The 23,119-nt window shown below is 36.1% G+C and overlaps 1 protein-coding gene and 1 pseudogene across 1 annotated transcript; both read left to right on the forward strand.

Annotated features, from left to right (window-relative positions):
* Nucleotides 1-19,908, forward strand: part of LOC131035950 (mechanosensitive ion channel protein 3, chloroplastic-like) — a 75,754-nt pseudogene extending 55,846 nt beyond the window's left edge.
* Nucleotides 15,263-16,234, forward strand: LOC131874618 (uncharacterized). The gene is made up of 2 exons (XM_059218282.1): nucleotides 15,263-15,746; nucleotides 15,838-16,234. Exons 1-2 carry the CDS (start codon nucleotides 15,426-15,428, stop codon nucleotides 16,216-16,218), a joined length of 702 nt encoding a protein of 233 aa, XP_059074265.1. The 5' UTR covers nucleotides 15,263-15,425; the 3' UTR covers nucleotides 16,219-16,234.
* Nucleotides 19,909-23,119: the final 3,211 nt, after the last annotated feature.

Genomic DNA, 23,119 nt, shown 5'->3' on the forward strand with positions numbered 1-23,119 from the left:
ATAGATGGAATAATGCCTGAAAAATGAAGTGGATCCGGGCTTAGGATGATGAATTTTATGTGTCTACAATATTTATTCACAAAGAGTATGCATCAGAAATTGAATAGCTTCAATGAATTCCTAAATTCGTTCAATATATGACAGGAATAAAGCTTCATCATTGAAGCGTACAAGATAGGCATATGTATCTATTCTATTATCCTCAAGAGTCTCCTGCAAAACTTCAACAATCTGGACTTTAATTGTTCACTCTCCTTCCAAGATTTGACACAGATGGTGTCACTAGTAAGCCTAGATTCAGGTTCTAGTGAAATGCCTTTCACCGCATCTAGAGCCATATTTTTAACTTTGGATGCACCAAACATTTGATGGCATTCAACAAGCATTTTTCAATTCCCTATTGTGTGGACTATGTTGTAGACATACCTCTCCAAGATCTCAGCATTGTGAATGTGCACCCTTAATAGATTCTTCTCCCCCAAAATGGGTTTAATAACATCGTTTTCAACCTCCCACATGAAAGAAAAAACCTTCTCTAATTGATCACAAACCGACTTCTACTTTCCGCTACACTCGCAATCTAGGAGCAAGATAAAATCCTAGTTCCTATCCAAGCTCGTCGATTATCTTGCCATTATACCAAATCCACAATCCGCACTCAAAGTCAATCACCAACCTATATTTAACTTGTTAGTGATATTGAAGCACAAATAACAATGGATTTATATCATCCTTGCTTAATTTTGTTAGCTCCTTATTGAATAGGACCCTGCCTAAATTCAAAATTACACAGCGGAGCCATCCTCTTTTCTTATCCCAACATTGGTTACTTGTCATCCCTTCCCAACTGAGGTGTCATTTGACATTATTGATGGTACGCTTTGGTCAATTGCATGGTTCTAGAGGAAATTCGCTTCTCTATTCGGTTCATGATAAATATGTATGATCAAATATTCTCTAACCTCACTTGGTAAGTTACAAATTCTATCAATCCACATCTGCGATTTCCAACTTGGTGCAGATTTTGTCATCACCACTCTCACCACATTTAAAGAACCTCCCTCAATGTCGATGTTTTGTAGGTTCTTACTCTCGCACAACCTAAGTCTACCAAAAAGATTCGCATATTTGACATCATTGTTTGTGCCATTAGGAAGAAGCCGCATATTCGACATCATTGTTTGTGCCATTAGGAAGTTTTACTGAACCACCCTGAATCAAATCCCCTTTATCATTTTTGACAATGAACAACAATTCAAAATTATAATAATTAAGCCCTATCAACTATTAAATTACCAAAAAAAATATAATAATTAAGAATTATAACAAAATTTTTTATTACGATACTATAAAGGCAAGTACTCACCACTACATGGCACTTGTTATATCATAATTTTTATACTATAATAATATTTATATTTATTCTTTTTATTAATAAGTGCTATCAAAAGGGGATAGCTCCCATACATTCATTACTCCAAGAGGCTACATAGATAACATAGCATCTATACTGAACCTAGTTCCCAAGACATTGGAGTATAATTGCCAGATTTTCTCCAATATCCACCACATGAACGACAACGGCTGCAGAGAGCCAATTGTCCGTTGAGTTCAACATCCTCCTAGACGGACCCAGATTCCGATTCATGACACCAACTCTGTAAATCTCCCAGGCCTTCGAAATGAAATTTCGCTTCCTTTCTCTTTCGGCCCTTGCCTTAGCAACCTCCTCATCCTCTGAGTCAAAACCCACATTCTGTTCTTCAGGAATATGATGAACATGGTTAAGATAATAGTCGAGGATGCTTGTCCAATCATTCGAATCTAGTTCCAAAATGGCACTGGCAATGGCTTGCCCATCCACCGCTCTCACAAAACCATCTATCTTCTGGATACAAACTTCTTTGGAGTCTAGAATATCTACCATGGGGCAAATCACGACTTCGTAGACAAAACCATCGCACCAATGCCTATCACCAGCCAAGATGTCGTTCGCTAGTCTCCACACCGCATCCCATGTCCTCTTGTCCGCGTGAAAGATACTATGACATTTTTGCTAGATTTACTCATCCTTGCACAAATAGCTCAACCCAAAGTGGTGCGCCATCCTCACAACCCCGCCCCACAACTGTCTCATAAAAACATAGTTCTCAAGTTACCAATATATAGAATGGCAATAATGGTCACAATATAGCTAAGTATCCCGAGGACATCTCAAGAATCATACTATCTTCAGTTTTGCAGGATATCCAAATCCTTGTCGATCAGAGAGCTCTGTCAAAAAATAGGAACAGTTAATTCCTTATGACCTTAACACTAGGCTCCACATCATACCGAATCCGTCTTGGATTCGATGATACTTCCTGGACATATGCAGCCGCCTCCGATTTGTCAAATCTCCTCTCGAGCATCGATTTCACAGAGAATCCGAATATAGCTATAATGGGCCTGATTTGGGATCAAATCATACTTTGGTTTCCAGGCATGTGTACTCATATATATATTATAATAATTATATGATTATAATACAATGAGCCTGACCTGGGATCAAATCATACTTTGGTTTCCAGGAATACAATGATAATAATATATTAATATAATAATTATAATAGAATGATATATCATTATAATAGAAAGATAATAATAATAAAACATAATATATTAATATAATATAATAATAATACTACTAAGTAATAACAATAATTATTATTTTATCGTATTATAATATTATAGTATAATAATAATATACGTTTTTTCTTAAATCCGATTTATTCCCATTTTTCAAAAAATCTTATATTTTTGGTTTGTCGATTTTTACCCCAAAAGACTTTTGCTACTATGCTCTAGAGTTTAACGATCCTGAAGTTGAAGAGCACTATGTGCAACCACTAGCATCTCCACTCGTCTAGAGGTAAAGTCTATTCCTCTTGATGGAGTGGATAAAAGTCATTTGTGGACCAATTCCTCTCTGCAGAACTAGCAACCTATGTCAGGAGTTGAGTGGCAATAATTTTCAATTGTGGCGTATCCCTCCCATGCCATGTCCACCACATTCGATAGGGTTAGTTTGAGCTAACATAGCTCTAGCCAACCTCTCCTGTGGTCTATTGAATGTTAGACCAAGAAGATTTGCAAAGTCAAGGAATTGTGTGCCAAGTATTGAAGACTCCTCCATCTCTTATCAAAGGCCCATGTTGGCCTATCTAAAACCTCTTCATCGTCACATGGAGGCACCCTTGCATCCTTTGGTCCATACCATTTGGGATTTATAGCGAAGGCTGCCATATGAAGCAGGGTGTTCATTGTGCTCCACCTCCACATCACAATGGGCTTAATATGTTGCTCATATAATCCCAAAGTAGGATCATTGGCCAAAATTTGTTTGTTTTATCTTCGCAAGCATACTATTCAATGTCTCATATATCTCTCCAAGACTAGGAGAGTTTGTATCAGCATATCTAATGACATCTACAACATGTGAGATGAAAGAGCAAACATATCTGCAAAATACAAACATAAAGTTAAAAAAATTAATTGACATGTTAGAAACTTTGAAAGTTGGAACATTGAACAATAAATTTAAAATATTAAAATTAGAAATTTATTATGAAAATTAACAATCTAATATTTTTTTTTATTAAAATCAGCAATATCTTACTTCAAAGTGGACCACCAATCGTCATCAAGGATCTTTTGTTTGATGGATTGATTTCATTGAGTAGAGTTTGAATTAGGTCATCAAGTCCATTTTGAATTTACCATCATCAATTGTAGAGGTTCATGCACCTCAAGCATCCTCTCTAAGAAAATGAAGTGGAATACCTTGTCACAACAAGTTTGAGGAACTCCTTTGAAAATTTCTTTAAGAGAGCAAGTGAGGTGTGGTGGTTGCAAATGAACATTTGAATGTCTCTAGCTTTTGCCACCACTTGCTTCACCCAATCTATTTTCCCTATGTCTTTCAACGCATTATTCAATGCATAAACACAACATGGGGTCCAAAAGATGTGCTTGTAAGCACCCTCCACCAAAACCAACCAATTTAAACAAAATGCTCTACATGCAGGTAGAATCCTAAAGCTACATCTTAGACCCATTCATCCCACCAACCTCAATCTCTAGAGGACCTCTTGGCATGGGAGGGAGAGCCAACAACTCTCGCTGGGCCCACAATTTCCTTCAAAAGCATGATGCATTTGGTCACCTGTAGATTGTGTGCCTCCTCATTCTCTCCAACATGCCAAATTAGGAATGGAATCCAAGGTCCATTGTATGGTAAGGTTAACCGGGCCATGCTCCTCCCATGGGTCATAGTCCAAAATCATCCACCACCATGTCCAAGAATCACTGCATGTCTTCCCTCCAGTGGGCTTTAACCAAATTTTGCATTAGCCATTTCATTGAGAACTTGTCTTCCCATGCCTGTAGTAGCCAAGCCATAAACAATGACACAAGGTCACTATTGACATGGTAGTAGTAGGATGAGGACATGAAGTCCTCTCCCAATATCTCCTTAATGGCCTCAAATGCTTCTAGCTCCGAGGCATTGAATATCTTAGGTAGGTAGTAGTTAGTGATTTTTCTTCAAAAAGCCATTTGTCTTTCCCTCAAGATGAGGTCAATGGTGGAGTCCATAGTGCAATGTGCTTCCTTCCAATCATTGCAGGGAAGAAATGCTTGTGTGCCGCCATGGGCACCATTTGCAATAACTCCTCGCCTACTATTATCTTAAATGCCCCTGGACGTCCTATCATCCTTTCCTAGCTTGCTTGAATGGACCGACACCAGTGTAATCCATGATCATATCGACTGCAAACCTGGACAGCTTGTTAGCCTCCTCATTGCCTTCTCAATAGATGTGAGAGAGCTTGAAGTTCTCCACATGGGAAAGGCTCTCCCATATTCGTGGGTTAAGTTTCTTGAGTTTCCAATTGGGGGTATCTTGGCGGCGTATGGCACTTTTGGCCATCAATGAATCTCCTCCTTGGTGGATCTTCCTTAATCTAAGCTGTTTACACATCAGTACCCCTAGCCAAGCCACTTGTAGTTTGGCTTCATCATTCATCCCCGACGGTAATTTCTTAGTTTCTAGAGCTAGAATACTTCCATTAAGGTCCCTTAGGGCACAGCCTACCCCTGAGGACTCGGGTTGCCACGTGAAGCTCCATCAAAGTTTACTTTGGCCCATCCTATCTCAAGTTGCATCCAACACACACTCAAACTTGGGTTGGGAGAGGGGTCAGCCGACCTATCCCCAAACGGGGGGAATCTTATTTATTTGCATTGCCTTTCCTCACCTTCTCATGGTGCTTACATTTGAACTACATATTGTGCAGTTTAAAGATGTTCCTTAATGGAAATTCAATCACCTTAACTAGTCTGAACATGCAATGAAATACTTCACTTTTGTATATGAATTTGATGTCTCCTATGGGTTTAAGTTTTTAACTATGAGAGATTGAAAACAGATCAGCATCGTCATACTGAACAACATAGGTGACCTAAGCTATTCAGGTTGAACATTTCTACTTAAATTACCTCCCTGAAAGATGTTTCTTTTTTCTTCTGGAAGGTTGGTAGGGTGGTCAGATCTTTATGAATCAAGATTTGGAAGTGATCCATGCCTATAGCTTTGTTACTTTTTCCTTAGTGACGATAAATATCTGCTGCAGAAATGTTTTTACTCAATTAAATTGCATCTCTGGTTTGTGTTCACTGTTCTCTCTACTTTCTACCTTGATGCATGTTGCTTTTGTCAGTCTTGTTTGGTAGACATTTGTTGTGTATGCCTTGAGTAGCACCATGTATGAAGTTTTTTGTTGGAGAATACCAAGTGATATTTATGATTCTATACTTTGATAGGGAATAAATAATCAATGCGCTTGGAACTTTAGTCCTTGTGCCCTAGTATATCATATTGGCAATTCTATACTTTGATAGGGAATAAATAATCAATGCACTTAGAACCTTAGTCCTTGTGCCCTAGTATTGTTGAATTTACACTTTCAGATTAATAAGAAAACTCAGAAAACAGAATTAACCTTTAAACTCAGATAGTTTGCTGTTAGATTTTAGTTACTTTAAGATTTAGGAACAAACAGAAACATAAGCAAAGTTAAATAAGACACTTACTACCCTGGGAAAACCTCCTAGGAGGAAAAACCCAGCCAGAAAAGATCCTCAGATCTGATTATGGATTATGAAGAATAATCTGATTACAATACTTATCTCAGTTCACCCTTAGGGCTAATGGCATCTTCAATTTACAGTGGTCTCAGATCTGCCTCTTAACCAGTTTCGGATCTGCCTTTTATTACACCAACCAGCAACCAAAGATTTGACCTTGAAATGAAATGTATGTCTCCAGCTGATGACTGTAACCGACTTCAGAACAGCAAATCCTTCAACTGTTAGATCGCATGATGAAGAGCACTCCCTTAACAGCAGAGATGAATCGCTTTATGCACAGCAGATGAATGACTAAGTTCGCTGTCCTCCAGATCAGATTCGCATATGAGAGAGTAGATATCTTGTGTGTTGTAAATGAGATCAAGTTGTTCTTTATTTATATGAGGCGAGGGACCTATTTAGGTCTGCTTGACATTAATTCTTTTATTTCTTTTCTTTTGTGCGAATTGTCTTTTGTAGTATAGGGTCGGCCCTATTAGAGGGAACACGTTTCCCTTAGGGTGGCGTGAGGTATAGGGTCGGTTTTATTAGGGAGTGGCGTGTGAGAGAGGGCCCAGCCCTACACGTTACCTTATGAGAGAGAGGGGTCAGCCCTTTGGGCGGATTCCAATGTTGCCCAGGGCAATTGGAATCCGCCCCTCCTACCTAATTACAATCAACAAGTATATCATATTGGCAATTTCTTCATTTATTAAGATAAAGCATTGGGAGCTTCTGATACCAGTCACTTGGCATTTTATGCAAATTTGTTTATTAAAGATTTTGAAGAAAATTATTTAAAATTCTAATAATAATAAAGTGCTATGCTGTCGTGGAAACTTTCATGTCAGTGTTACCTGTTATTTTTTGGACATACGTGTGCCCCTTTTTCATCAGATGTTTTATGCAATTTTACTTGTTCAAATATTTTGAGAAAAGTAACTTTTTAATGTATCTAAATATTTACCAATCTCTTATGATTGTAGATCTTTAGCAACTACATGTCAAGCATAATGCTCCATATAACCCGGCCATTTGTTGCAAATGAGTGGATAAAAACCAAGATCGATGGGTATGAAGTTTCTGGGACTGTTGAGGTTGGTAATGCTTCATTACATACTTAAATAGTATGTAAAAAATATGCATATATGTATAACATCACAAAGGATACTCAACTTGAAAAATTAATATAAAACTGTATGTTTCTCTTTATCATGTTCATAGAGGTACAATTTGATTTCTGTTGTATTCAGGTCATTTTCAAACACTTAATATCTATATATTGTTCATAATTTAATGTTTTTCAGCATGTTGGTTGGTGGTCACCAACTATTGTTAGAGGGGATGACCGGGAGGCTGTGCATATTCCAAATCGCAAATTTACTGTGACTGTTGTACGGAACATAAGTCAGAAGACACACTGGTGTATAAAGACTCATCTTGCTATCAGCCATTTAGATGTGAACAAAGTTCGAGTAAGTAGACCGTCTGACTCATTTTCCTTCCACATCATGTGACCTAATATGTAAAAGCGTCTTGGGAGTTTCTGCAAGGGAGTATTTTTTCATTATGACATGTGGGAGAATGAGTAAGTTACTAAAACTTTTTTGACCAACGAAGTTCACTTGAGTTTTCTTTTGCTCTAGTATTAATTTCCAAATTTACTTACCTTATTTCAAGATTAAAAAATTGAAGCTTGTAATATGAATCAAGTATGTTACTACAGTTAATTTTGTGTATGAATCAAGTGCTTCACTCAAAACAAGCTCCCGTTTTTCCTAAGAAATATATTTCACTGTAACTATATATCATGAATGATGTGCACAGGAACAGTATTTTGAAATCAATTCATGTTGGCAAAGAATTCTAATTTATCCATAAAGGATCCACCTCTTCACGCCATACATGCATATTCATCCATATGTAATTTGATTATTAATAGACCAAGAGGAATAGTAATATTTGAACAAACATTTCATTTACTGTGCAACTGGATAGAGATTATGATAGATGATTGATTTATGCTCACTATTTGTGCAGTGATTGTGAAAGTATTATTCCCTAAGTGTGCTTAAATTTTTTATTCTACAGGGTTTGGGTTACTATATGTACAAATTTATAATATAAGAAAAATTATAATAAAAATCATAGTCAGAAATGAAGTCAGCAGGTGTCAAATTGTTTTGTAGATGACAAGTTTTGATGTCATTCTATCATTTCCCTTTCAGTTGTTCTTTCTTGTTGAAAGAAGTCATGGTGCCTAACACTTTCACAATAAAAGCCACAAAGCCACATCATTGCTGAGTAAAGAGTACAAGGTTTAGCTAAAGCAATTTTCAGGCTAGTTGAAATATTTTAGAATTTCATTTATGGTGCTTTTTAGACTTCATTTTCTCTATGTTCAGAATAAACAGTCCATTTTTCTGGTCTTGGAAGTCACTAAGGCTGAATTTCTGTATTGGTTAGTTCCAACCGGATCTTAGTGATAACTTTGCTTCAGTAGCTTGACTTACATCAGCAATGTATGGTGGAGCTAAGAGAAGTAATGCTTTTTTCTTTCAACATGACAGGAGCGATTTAGTATTTGGGACTAATAAGGTGGCTATTACTGTACTGATGTAAAAATTACACTAGCTTCTTTTCAGTATGGAGGACCTAAGAAGTTAAGAGCACATCTTGGCTAAATACAACTCTAGCTACATTTTTTTAGTTGCTCTTAGCAGTATATTTTTTGTAAACTTGATTTTCTTATCTTAGCTTGAAATAAAAGTATGTTTTGTCCTTAGAGTTTATATTTTGAGTTTTGTAATCTTTTCTGTAATATTAATAGGCCTTCACCAAATTGACTGACATAGCTAATTTTGCTAGTTTGTCATGTCCCTTTTTCAGGATTAAAATAATTAGGAGACCTGTAGCTTGTTTCTTATTTTTTGTACCCTAACAGATGAAGTTACGGAAATAATTTAATAATAATTTCTAAGTTGTCTTAATAACTTTACTTTATGATGCTGTAAAAGAATGACTTATGCATTATTAATTTTATTAATGTGAGCCTAATGTAATATTTTATTAAAAAGTGTTTTTGAACATGTAATGTCCCCATTTTAGGGTTTACTAGCATTGCAGTTGGCTCTGAGCTTCTTGGTGGGTGTTTTTCTTGTCTGAGGGGTTATTTGATGTTGCCAATGAGTTCAGTTAGTCTTGAGAACACTTATACCACTTTTTGAAGGGTATTCTAGTTTTTGGTGTGTTCTCCAAGAATCTTGAAGAGGGCATCTATTTATTGTATGTCATTTGGTTGGCTGTGTTTCTCATTCTTCATCATTGGTATCACTTGTGTAGTCAGTTTTTGATAGTATAAAAGGCAATTAGGGGCTATTTTGGCATCATGCAGAATATATGATTTCTCTCTAGTTTGTGGTTTGGAGATTGAACTTGGTTCATCTTAGCCTTATGGAGGATGGAAACCCTCTTGGGGAAGAATAATCATGGTAGTGAAAGATCCACTTTGGTTATTAAAATTGAGATTCAATCGGAGTCCTAGTTTGAGCAAAAGGAGATTTGGCAGGATTCTCATTGGCATGAAGTTTCAAAGATAAGTTGTGTAATTCATGTTCTATTTATAATTTTATCGATAAAGGTTTTTAGCTTGGATACCATAGGAGAAGTTTTGCATTTAGGTGACAAAGACCACAGCCCAGTGAAGTATTTGCTACTGCTAGTGATTAGTTTTGGATTGGTGGACTTTGTTTGAGAATCATTCTTTGTTGTGAGCCACCATAGCCCTGCTGGGTGGTTTAAGCAACTCTTTGTTGGGTGTTAGAAACAAATAGGGTCTTGAATGATTGAGGAAAGATCATGTGCTTGGACGTTTGGGATATTTACTGCTGGGTGAGTCTTGAAAGTATTCATTGGCGGTGATTTATTATTCTTCCTAGTCAATTATCTGCTGGAGATTGAATGCTGGCAGCAAGGCACAAATTATTGGCAATATTGGGAATAGCTGGGTGCTAAGGTTAGGTGTGTAGCATAGGTGGATGCTTTAATCTTTGCTGATTGCTGAGACATTAGTTTGGAGCTTAGAACTTAGTGCTAGGAACTCCATATGATAGTCGACTCTTTGGAAGTTGGGACATGGAAAAGATTTGGAGTCTAGCAATAGGTCATAGTCAATTTGTAGGCTAAGGACAAAGTCAAAATGTGGAGCTAACAAGGAGACAATAATTGAATAAAGACAAATTGAAGGCAAAGATTGCACCTCTAGTGAAGGGAGTTATTAGAATCTTGCTGGGTGATTGAGTCATGCGTATAAAATAGGAGAAAGTCGAAGGGTATTGCAATACTTAGATGTGGCGAATATGAAGCCTCTTTTTAGGTCGACCAATCTACAGGCGTGGTAGCAGCAGGTTGGGTTTTGAGTCTGCACGACATCCTTGGACTCTAGAATATTCTGCAATCTTTTCGAGGCATGAACAAGCACCTACAGCAGAGTCTGCACTGTTATTTTGAGGTCAGAATGAATTTGTAGCATATTTTATGGGATGAATGTTTCTGTAATCTGCAATAGCAACAGTTGCAATCTGTAAATAAATTTATTTTTTCGTTCTTTGTAATGCATTCCTTATGTAAACATTAGACATTGTGAGAATTGTATACAACCTTTGCAAATTGCCATGCCTTATGGATGTTGTATGAAACATTTGTAAAATGTGACAAAAATATCTTAAGACAAATTATCTGAGAACACTGCAAACAGAGAACGTGTTACTTTTATAAACATGCCAACTATTTGAAAATTGTCTGAGGGTAAAGAGCAAAACAATTGACAGAAACCTGGTGGGTTTGTATTGAACACCTTCTTGAGAAAATGTTAGGTGAAAAAGGAAGCTCAAATAAAAAGGTGAACATAAAGGGAAGAGTTTGGCATACAAGAGGTTATTCATTGTTTTTGTTGTCAAACCCTTTTCCATTTATGGTCATCTTCATGTCTGAGGATGAAAACTCTTTGGTGTAGGGAATCTGGAGGACATAAACTCTCTTGGTTTTCATTTCAGATTGGAGGATTAAAACCTCGTCTGCTTAAGGTGATTCCATCCAGGGATTGCAGTTGTGCTAAAAGATTGCAATTAATTTCAGTTTCAGTTTGGCGATTGAAGATTTTAGAGGTAGTTTCAAACTCATGTGATTTTAAGGCAATACCATCTCGATTTATTTGCTATTGCATAGCAAATTAGTTTGCAGATTTCTTGTGACCTTGCTTCACTATTATCGGGCACATTGTACCTTGTTGGAGTCATTCACACACCTTTCATTGTTATTTTTACTATTTTGTTTGTGCTTCTGTACACATTTATTGTTGTTTTCATTGAGTTGCCAAATAGTTGGGAGTTCCTATTTTTGTTGTATTATCTTGTATTAGCTGCAACTATTCTTTAAAGTTTGCTGTTACCATTCACCTTTTATTGGCCTCCACACTTGTCTTTGGGCTGTATCTCTCAACATTGACGAAACTTGGATTATATATTTCTGCTGTACCCTTAAGGGGGTGTATAGGTGTACTTTATAAAAAGAATTTGAATTTGGGTTGCAACAATTTAATATTTTATAATATTCTGAATTGGAAATTCATTGTTGAATCTTGATGGATTTCAGTACCATGTTTCAGTTTGTATGAGATTTCATATTTTGGTCTCAATAATATAGTTGACTATTATTTAAGTTCAATTGTGCTGTTTTGCATTCTTTGTTTACTCCAGTTTGCATAAGCAAAAAAGTACAAACAAAATTGCATATTTTATGAGAATTTCATAAAGGTTCATGATCTTGCCAATCCGTAGGGTTAGAGCTAACAATTTTAATGCAACCTATTGATAGAGAAGTTTGATTTTATTAGAGAGATCAGAAAAAAATTGCAGGATTAGATTGAAAAGATTGAAAAAGTAGAAATGGGGGAAAAAGTAAGAATGTTTTGATAGATGAGAAGACAGATATCCGATATAATGCCATTGTTGGTATAAGTTGGGGCCAATAGGAAATGTTAAATCTCATGGCACAATTATTACAGACAATGCAAAACCTGAATATCCCAAGGTTGTACAAAACCTCTGCAGATAACAAAGCCGCTATGGGATTTGCATCTAGGCCTCTCTAGCTTAAGTTCTTACAAAGAAAAGAACTTGAAGAAGAAAGATAAAATCAGAATGGAGTCAGTTTTGCAGCTCACTTTGATGAATACAGGGCACTTGGATCAGTATCTCATACATAAATGTCTCACTAATTTCTACAATCTGAAGGTGAAGCATGGACACAAGAATGAAAGAAGACAATCTTATTATTATATGTGTCCTTTAGAGGATAAGACAATCTTTCACTTCCTCATTTAAAAGATTAATAGCAATTGCATTTTGTATATTCTTCCATAACAGCAGCCTTGCAATCAGTAGTACTAGTAATAGTAAAAACAAAACATAGACTTTCTAGAAAATGCATCAACAACTACATTATTTTTCCCTTTCATATATTCTATATCAAAATCATTAGTTTAATGCAGAGAAGCAAAAATCTCCAAAAAATCCCGATTATACCCGAATTTTTTCTAATCTTTCCCACAAACAATTTTTTTCCCCAAGAAACCCCCTTTTAAAAAAATTGTTGGCTGCAATTTTTGACAAAAATTTTTTACATCTAAATCCTAAGTTACCGGTACTTCACATTTTCCCCCCAAATCCGGATACGATACGTATTGGATTCGGATTCGGATTCACCCTGGAATCCTTGTGGATTCGGACAAGGTACTGATTTTTTCCTTTTGAAACGTATCCGTTTTTTGAGTCACGATTCCCAACGCATCCGGTGTAGACGTGGCGATTCCATAGGGTTTTTTTGACGAATCCGCATCGGTCACAAATTTCGAGGGTTTTTTCATGGGTCGAATCATGTCGTTTAACATTTTAAACCCTAAAGCAAAGCCAAAAGTTAAAAAACGCGAAACCATTCCACGCCACGCACAGTGAAAAAGTAAAACCGAAAAATGGAGGTGAGAGGAGGCGCGACGGCACAGAGGTGAGAAGAGGCGCTACGGCAGCAGGCGCGACGGCAGGAGGCGTGACGGCACAGAGGTGAGAGGAGGCGCGACGACGACACAGAGGAGGTGAGATGGGAGGTGCCAGGGCAGGAGGGCGATGACCGACGACTAGCCCCCAATCTTTCCGACGCATCCTCCATTTTTTTCGGGCTTCCCTTGTAGGTTTTCTATTATAAATTTTATTACAGTTTGTTAAAAAATTTATCATAGTTTGTTAAACTTTATTATAGTTTTTAAAAAAATTTATTAATTTGTTAAATTTTATTATAGTTTATTTAATAGTTTGTTAAATTGTATTATAGTTTATCTAATAGTTTGTTTAATAGTTTGTTTATTAGTTTGTTTGTTTTCATTTAACAAACTATTAAACAAACTATAATAAATTTTGTAATTAAAAATTTAAATTTAATTACTTTCATTTTAAATAAATTATTAAATTTAATTTTATATATTTAACATTTAGAATCTATTCTTTACTATTAAATATTAATAATTATTTTTTAATTTGTTGTAGAAATCATAATGGCAACAACTACTAGCTCTACTCCTCAAAGCTAAGCACCTCAACGGACTTTCAAAACTGACCCAAATTCACCTTTATGGAAATATGTCAAAATAATAGACCAAGTAAAAGGTGGTGGAACATTTTTTTGGATATGCAACTTCTGTAGTGCGAAAAAAACTAGCTCCTACAGTCATGTCAAAGCCCATTTTTGTGCCATTCCCCAACAAGGAATCAAACCATGTCTAGGAAAGGATGGAAATGGGATGTCACCTCAAGAAATAGTAGAATATATTAGAGAGCAAGAGGAAGCAGATGCAAGAGTTGGTCATGCCTCAAACCATCCTTTGTTGAGAGGAAGAGGAAGTAGATCAAAGAGGCCCCCTACTTCTCCATCTTATAGCGATTTTCCTGATATTGTGGTAGAGAGCCACCCATTCTTGGACCCAATTAGTGAAGAACCTGTTATTGTGAAGAGAAGCAGGAGACCATTAGAGAGAGCATTTAAGAATGATGCTAGAGAGATTGCAGATCAATTTGTTGGAAGATGTCTATATGCAAACGGTTTGTCATTTAATGTGGTAGGATCACCATATTGGCAGGATATGTTGAGAAAGGTAAACGAGGCTCCACAAGGGTACACAGGGCCAGGTTATGAGAAGGTGCATAGCACCTTACTAGCAAAGGAGGTAAAAAACATAGACAATGCATTGGCTCCAATTAGAAATTCATGGAAACAAACAGGGGTGTCCTCCATTTCAGATGGATGGAAGGATACCAAAAATCGGCCATTAATCAATGTAATTGCAGTGTGCCCTAAAGGGACAATGTTTCTGAAAGCCGTGGATTGTGAGGGACAAGTGAAGGATGCACAATTTATTGCTAACATCCTTATACAATGCATTCAGGATGTGGGACCTCAAAATGTTGTCCAAGTAATAACGGACAATGCAAAGAATTGTAGAGCTGTAGGTATGTTGATTGAGACATGGTTTGAACACATATTTTGGACACCTTGTGCTGTCCACTCTCTCAACCTCATGCTACAAAAGATAGGCAGGAAAATACATTGGATCAAACAAATTTATGTTGAGGCTGAAGAGATCCAAATGTTCATCACAAACCATAACATGTCACAGGCCATTTTCAGATCATTTCACAGTTGGAGTTGCTAAAGGTAATTGAAACACTTCAATTTTTAAAATCTACATTTCACTTTGATGGTTACTTAATTTTTTATTTTTTTATCATGTCGTCTTTGTATTCTAATTTTTATTTTTAATTTTTGAATAGGTTGCCGAGACTCGATTTGCATCCAACACAATCGTCTTGAGGCGACTTGTGAAGGTGCGACAACCACTTGCTAGCATGGTAATTAGTCAAAGTTGGTCCCTATGGAGGCAATCCAATACGGAAAGGGCAGCAAATGTAAAGCGCATGATCCTAGATGACACTTGGTGGGATCGAGTCGAATATGTTTTGAGTTTCACTGAGCCCATCATGAGTATGATCCGTTATACTGACATGGATCACCCATGTTTGGGAGAGGTATATGATGGCATTGACTCGATGATTGAGAAAATGAAAGCCATCATCAATGCAAAAGAGCAAGATCTCGAATAAACTTTCTTCAAAGAGGTTCAATCAATTTGTGTTGAGCGGTGGAACAAAATGACCACCCCACTACATCTTCTTGCATTTGCATTGACTCCCAAATTTTATAGTGATGAAATGCTTGCTAAGCCATCAAGGGTACCACCATATAGAGATTCAGAAGTCAGTGAAGGGTGTAGGACAGCACTTACTAAACTCTTCCCCGATTCTGAAATGGAGGATTTAATGACAAGTGAGTTTGCTGATTTTGTAGCCTCCAATGGTCAAAGTGTTTCCGCTCTCTGTGACAAGTATAAAAAGGATTCTCATGCTTGGTGGTACCTCAATGGCCATACATCACCAAACCTTCAAACTCTTGCAATCAAAGTTTTATCGCAAGTAAGTTTCTTAATTTTTATTGCTCTCTAAATTTAGATTTTTTACTATTTTATAATTGTCACCCTCTCACTTTGTGTCAATCATTCAATAGGTTGCTAGTTCCTCTTCATCTGAGCGAAATTGGAGCACATACTCCTTTATCCACTCAGTGAAACGCAACCGACTGGCAGCAAGTAAGGCGGAAGAGCTCGTTTATGTGCATTCAAACTTGCGCCTTCTTACTCATAAACAAAATGAGTACAAGGATGGGAGCACAAAGTTTTGGGATGTAGATCCAAAGCGAACTGATTTGGATTTTTCAGCTGACACACAATCTTTACTTTCTGGGGAGTCTGATAGCCAATGTGCTGCTAGTGCAAGTGGCAGTGAGGCTGCATGTGGTTCCAGTACTCTACCTACATCATCTAATGTCAATGATGATGTTGATCTTGATCTTCCTAGTGACCCATATGATGCTGTTGCTGATTATTAGTTGTGTTATTTTATTGTTGAACGGTTGAGCCAATGAACAATGAATTCGATATCTATCATAACATTCAAAGTTTGACAAATAGATATTTCATATTAGATTAGACTTATAGTAAATTTGTAATTTTGTTATAGTTATATCAATATGAATCATATATGGTAGTTCCAAGTTTTGTTTAGCATATGGATGATATGTGGGTTTCTACTTATTAGACTGTATACATGTATATATTTATGATTTTTACATTTTTTTGTACGGACGTACCCATACGTACCCAGCCCCTCCTAAAAAAATTGCCGTACCAGCGTACCGTACCCACATACCCGTACCGGCAACTTAGTCTAAATCACATAAAATTTTTTACATCTAAGAATATTGTTATAAGATTTCTTATTATATGTTTGTCGGTATGTTCATTGATAGCAAAGTGCTAGCATCTAGTGAGTTTGTTAAGCATAGTCAAGACATATTGAGATCAATCAAAGATCACTTTCAAAAAGCTTAGAATCAACATAAATTCTATGCAGATTATAATTGCACAGTGAGGACATTCGAGGTCGAAAACTCTTTAGTGTAGGGGATGTGGAGGACAAAAATTCTCTTGGTTTCCATTTTGGATTGAAGAAAAAATCCTCTTGTTCACTTGAGGTGATTCCATTCAAGAATCGTAGTGTATAAAAAGATTGCAGTCAATTCCAGTTTCAGTTGGGTGATTGAAGAATCCAGTTGTGATTGAGGAATTCAAAAGTAGTTTCAGAATTGTGTGATTCTGAGGTAATATCATCTCGGCTATTTGCTATTTCATAGAAAATCAAATGTAGATTTGTAGGGACTTGGCCATACCATCAGTGGGGGTGACTTACCTTGTTGGAGGCAGTCACACACCTGTTGTCGTTAATTTTATTGTTTGTTTGGACCGCTGTACACGTTTATTGTTGTTTTTCATTGAGTTGCTGAACAGTTTGGAGTCCCAATTGTTGCCACTGTACTATCTGGTATTAGCTGCGGGCTATTCTTTAAAGTCTGCCATTGCCATACTCCTTTTTGTCGCAGCCGCACTTGTCTTTGGGGCCATAACTCTTTATGTCGATTAAACTTGGATTATACACTGTTGCCATATTCTTCAGTGGCTGCAAAGCCATATTTTGTGACAAGAGTTTGTAAGTTTGGATTGCAGCAATTTATTATTGATAATATTCTCTGTTGGAAAATGGAAACTAATTGTTGTCGGATTTCAGGACCATGTTTCAGTTTGTATGAGGTTTCATATCTTGGTCTCGATAAGGATACTTGACTATTGTTGAATTTCAGTAGTGTTGTACTGCATTCCTTGTTTAGTCCAGTTTGCATAAATCAGAAAATATAATTTTTTCTTTTGTATATTTCTTGAACTTCAGAAAAAATCTCTTGAAAACTTCAGAAAAAATCACTACATAGTTTGATGCAGACACTAGCTTAAGAGCATGTCTCTGCTAAATGCAAGACAAGCTACATATTCTCTGTTGCTCTAGTAGTGATATATCTCTGGCGAATTTGATTTCACAGCTTACCTTGAAATACATGCTTGCGAGTTTATCTTTTTGGGTATGTAATCTATTCTGTAACATTATTCAGCCTTCCATCGGACTGATTTACCTGAGGTAGAGGTGGTTGTTAAATTTTAATAGTATGATGCAGACATTGGGGAGATGCTCTTATCGAATTATGTTTTATATGCTTCTAAACTAGGTATTGATTTCTCTTCACAGGAATGATAGTGTGCATTAATATTCAATATAGTTCTATGATTTTATATCTAGTTTATATTAATAAAGGATATCTTGGGGCCTTAATATAATATGGTGTTTAGATTTGTTTTATAACTAAAATTAGTAATTAGTGCCTCAGATATAGGCGGTATTGTTTAATTCTGACCATGCTGGGGAGCTTCATTTGGTGGGTTTTTATTTTTGCATTCTGGCTTTTCAGAACCATTAGTTTGGAGGTCTTTGATTTATCATTTTATAAATAAATATTGGTATTAATTATTTTCATACAAAAACAGATTTTTTTTGTGTTAGTTTTAGATCATTTAGATAAGTTATTTAGTTATATAATTCTTGTGGTTTCTATTTCATTTTCAGAATATCATGGCTGACATGCGCAAAGTCTTAGCAAAAAATCCGCATATTGAACAGCAACGGTTACCTAGAAGAGTATTTTTAGAAGAAGTAAACGAAGACAGTCAAGCTCTCATGGTAGTTTCACATTCACTTGGTTTAATGATGATGATGATAAATTATAGATCCAGTTCCTAATGCTATAATACGAATTTTTATTTGCTTTTCAATCTTATTCAGTCTCTGCTTGTGTACCTACAGATTCTGGTGTCTTGCTTCGTGAAAACTACACATTTTGAGGAGTATCTTTGTGTTAAGGTAGGCTTATATGATATTTAAATCACATACTTATCTAGCACCTCAATGAAGCTTTATATATTTTTAGAATCAGAGTTAGTCCACAGATCTAGATATGGTGAAAATGTTACTTCGTAAGTTCATAAACAGATTGCTTGTGCTTTAATTCTCAAGTTCATAAACGGTTTGCTTTTGCTCATCTTGAAATGCTCTTCACTAAAACTTGTACTTTATTCCATTTGCATCTATCTCATTATATGCTACAAGAGATTATATTCATCTGTTTATTGTAACAGGAAGCTGTTCTTTTGGACCTTTTGAGAGTTATCAGTCACCACCGTGCCAGACTGGCTACTCCAATTCGTTCTCTGTATAAAATGCACAATGACAATGAGGCACAAAGCGTACCATTTCAAGAAAACATGGCTGGAAGAGGAGCAGGTGTGCCGGATAATCGACGTTTCCTACTCATTGAAAGTCGAACATTAAATGGAGAGGATGAAGGAAAACAGCAATCTTTGAGAAGCAATCAAGAGCTGAATACCTCTCACACGAAAGTAGTTGCTTCAGAAGCTAAAGACATCGAAGCTGGAACAATTTTGTCCAAAGACACCTTCAAGAATGATACTTCAGATGCGAAGGGTGATCATAAGCAGAAAGAGATGGATCCTGTTGCTAATGACTTAAAATCAAAGAGCAGTAAACAAAGTTCAGAAGTAGTTGAAACATTGCCTCCAAAATTGCATCCAGAAGGGTTAAATTCAATGGGACTTAATTCCAACGACAAAACCTTGCATGGAGCAGCTTCGGGAAAGCAAGCATCCAAAGATGGAAAGAACGGGATCAAATCATCTAGTGAAGTACATTGTTCAGTCACAGAGATAAAGAGAGTCAAACCTGACTCAACAAGCAGACTGGATGATGAGTTAATCTCAGACAAAGGAAAGCAACAAGGTCAAGGTTCCTCCCTCCCATCTCCTAAGAGCGTCCGATCGACTACTTCAACTTCAAGGCTCCCATTGGAAGAAAATATGCCTCTGGGTGTTGCTTTGAATGGACCAAAGATTAATTCTTCCAATTAAGGGACACGCTAATTCACAGGTGTAACTAAAAGAGCTTTCTGCATGTCAAAACAGCAATGACAATTGTGGAAAGGACAATAAGGAGTCTCAGTTGCCATCGTCAGGCATTTTACAATCTGACCAAAGAGTCTAGGAGAGGTGATGGAAAATGTACGTTGGATGTGTATCATATTATTTTATTTAATTATTTTTTCTTGGTCTCAGATCCTTTCAAACATGTATATTTCCCATCGGATTCGTACAGGTTATTTGAATTAGCTCTGTAAAATTTAATACCAGTATTGAAAGCAAAGGAATTCATTAGCTCTAATTCCTTGATCAAGGATCTAGTTAAAAACATGATCAAGGCATTAGCGAGAATTGAAAATAAATGCTTAAAATGATAGCAAACACCCAAGCTTTTGTATTTTTTATAACGAATTTTTGGGGGTTTGCATTCTGCTTGCAAACTAGGGGTTGGATGCACCAAAGCACTCTGAACTGGCAAGAAGTTGAGAAACAATGAAAAGGTTTGTCGTGGACATTCGTAGACATATAAGGGCAAACAGATAAGCTCTTACTAACAGAGTCGAAACTAGATAAGTGAAAACGGCCCATAGAATTGAAAACAGAGAAAAAAAACATCATTAGTATTCATGAGATCAAGATAATAAAGCAGTTAAGAGGCTGGACTGAAACTATGCACACAATAGAATTACTAATTATTTGAAAATCAAATAACATTTACATTTGCACAGAATTAAATAAATATTAATAATGATATTATTGAGAATTACGTTTGAATGTATTATTATATTGCTTTTATAAAGCTTTCCAAACATAATTTTCCAAACTACCACTCACAAAAATGTAGCTAATAATTAAATTACAAAAATAAACCACAATTCACTAAAGGTAACACTATCACTGTAACCTTAATATCCCGACAGCTCCGTTCAAGGATTATATTTCACACAACAATCAACAAAAAAATAAGTATGTTTTTGATTAAGGCAAGTAGGGATTTTGAAAGGGCTGAGACTCCTGTACAAAAAGATGAGATAATCAGTGAGTATAGCAAGACAACAAAAGACAGCCAAATGACTCAATAAAAGATGAGACAAAAAAAATCTATGTTAACTATGCAATCTACCAACCTTATATGAGATTGATTTGAAATTTCGAAATTTGTTCTGACAAATTTTGCTCTACCAATATGCAAAGTTCTTTTACTCTTAAACATCATAGGCATAACCCTCATCCAACCTTGAAGCCTTAGAAGAGGAATCCAACGATCTTGAATGAAGTTTCCCTATTATCTTCCTCATGCATCGCCTCAGTGATTGTGATGGATCCCTTGATATTAGGGGTGTGCTCCTTTTTCTTGAAAATAAATTTCTTGTTGCTCGAGCAACTAGTGTTAGTATGGCCCACTTTACAATGACAACGACAAACAACTTAAAGAGTTTTTCAATTCAATCTCTTGCACCCAATTGTCTTATTTGAAAGAAATTGTTATCCCAGTAGGGACCAACATGTTTTTCTTCATAAACATAAATAATCTAGCGAACAACAAATCCTCCTTGATTTTGGTGATTAAATCAACAATATAATATTGCCCAAAATAATTGGCAATAAACATAAAAACCCCTTTGTCTCAAAATTCCAAAGACAAAACATAAAACTTGATGATGCCATTTTTCATTGGATAAAGCATAAATACCAAATTTTAAGACAAAGGTCATTCTTCCCTTGAAACTAATGACCTTTAAAAACAGTTCTTGAGCAATCTTTAAGATTAAAGATGAAGATAGGCTTTATATAAGATAGTTCCTAGACTATCCAAGATAACTTGAATTTCTATTAATCTATCAACTAATGAGAGAAAAATCAACTCTCGCGACTTCAGCTTGAATGAGCAAACTTATGGATTTCTTCAAGATAGTTCCTAGACTATCAGGTTAAGCAATAAGCTACTTACTGCCCCTAGATCCAACCATATAGGAGTTCAGTTTGCTCGTTCAAGCTGAAGTCGAGAGAGTTGATTTTTCTCTCATCAGTTATCTCTACTTGACCTCTTGGTTTCTAAATTCAAAGCATACATCTTCTAACATTATCAAGGATATCAATGATATCTATTTGGATCATACCCTCCACCTCCATCTCTCACACTGACCTAAACTTGAAGCAATCACTTTATAGTCATAATTTGTCAATAAGCAAGGAGCACTTACATCCCTCAACATGCAAGCCTCCCTTTAACAAAGTTCTTCTAAAACCCTAGGAGTTAGAACAAGAGCAACAATAGGCGAAAAATGCCATCTCCCTATCACCCTTATCAACAAACTTAGGTAGGTCCACGACAACACCGACTATAGATTTATTAAATCCCTTTACTCCTTGAATAGAAGCCATGAGCACCATTTGTTTTGAATTAGCAAAGACTTGAGCATGAATTAATACTTGGGGGAGAAACCACATAGTGATTGACCAAATGGGGAGGGGAAATAGCTATTGAGGGGAAAAGGAAGCCTTAATGCAACCCCCAAACAAGAGCAAAATAGTGGACTGCACCCAAAGTCTTCTGCTTGTCCTCACACCCATGCGCCTTAAATGAGCCTCAAGTAGAATATCAAGGAGTAGTTCGTCTTCTTTCTTGCCCCATTTTGTTCCCCCAAACATCCATTTCAATAAAGTCTTCATCGACAAACAAATATATGTTCTTTAGAAGTTTTTTCTTTTAAAAAACAATTCTTGAACTAAGCGGAATTCCATCAAGCTACCTCGTAACCTTCAAAAGTGTGTAGCTTCAAAGTTTAATTCTTGACTTTTTAGAATATGACCTACCCCAACTCTTGAATCATAGATATCTCAAATTATTGGAAAACAATCCATAGTGAGCCATCCATAGTGGTGCATCAAGTTGTCTTATGACCCTCATAAGGGTATAATTCTTCAGATCCACATACTCCTAAATTATTTGGGTAGCTATACATATTGAGCTCACTAGATCTCTACTTGATTTAAAAATAATAATTCTACAATATATTCATTCTTCTATTCAATTAGCATAAAAAGGGAAATTAGAAAAATGTGTTTCTCATACAAAACATCTTTGAGTGAAAAGCTAAATGAAATGATGAAAATCCTTCAACCTCCCATGCTTCTAGTCTTCAATTGTAAAGACTCAAAATTAATATTCATATAGAGTATATTCAAAACAATAAATTTCAACAAAAGCATCATTTAGTGGATCTTTTATCCTCAACATAGGTTAGCATCATGTGATTTGTCTTGAGTTTCCCTTAAGAGTTCTACAAGTCCAAGACATGTGACTTTTTTTTAAGTAGTAATAACAATTAGTTTCTCCTTTTCCATCAATGCATCATGAGTGTAATACATTCTCATGTTGAGACACTTGTATTTTTTGCATTTATTCTTTTTCTT

The sequence above is a fragment of the Cryptomeria japonica genome, chromosome 3, assembly GCF_030272615.1.
Source record: "Cryptomeria japonica chromosome 3, Sugi_1.0, whole genome shotgun sequence".
Taxonomy (NCBI): Eukaryota; Viridiplantae; Streptophyta; class Pinopsida; order Cupressales; family Cupressaceae; genus Cryptomeria; species Cryptomeria japonica.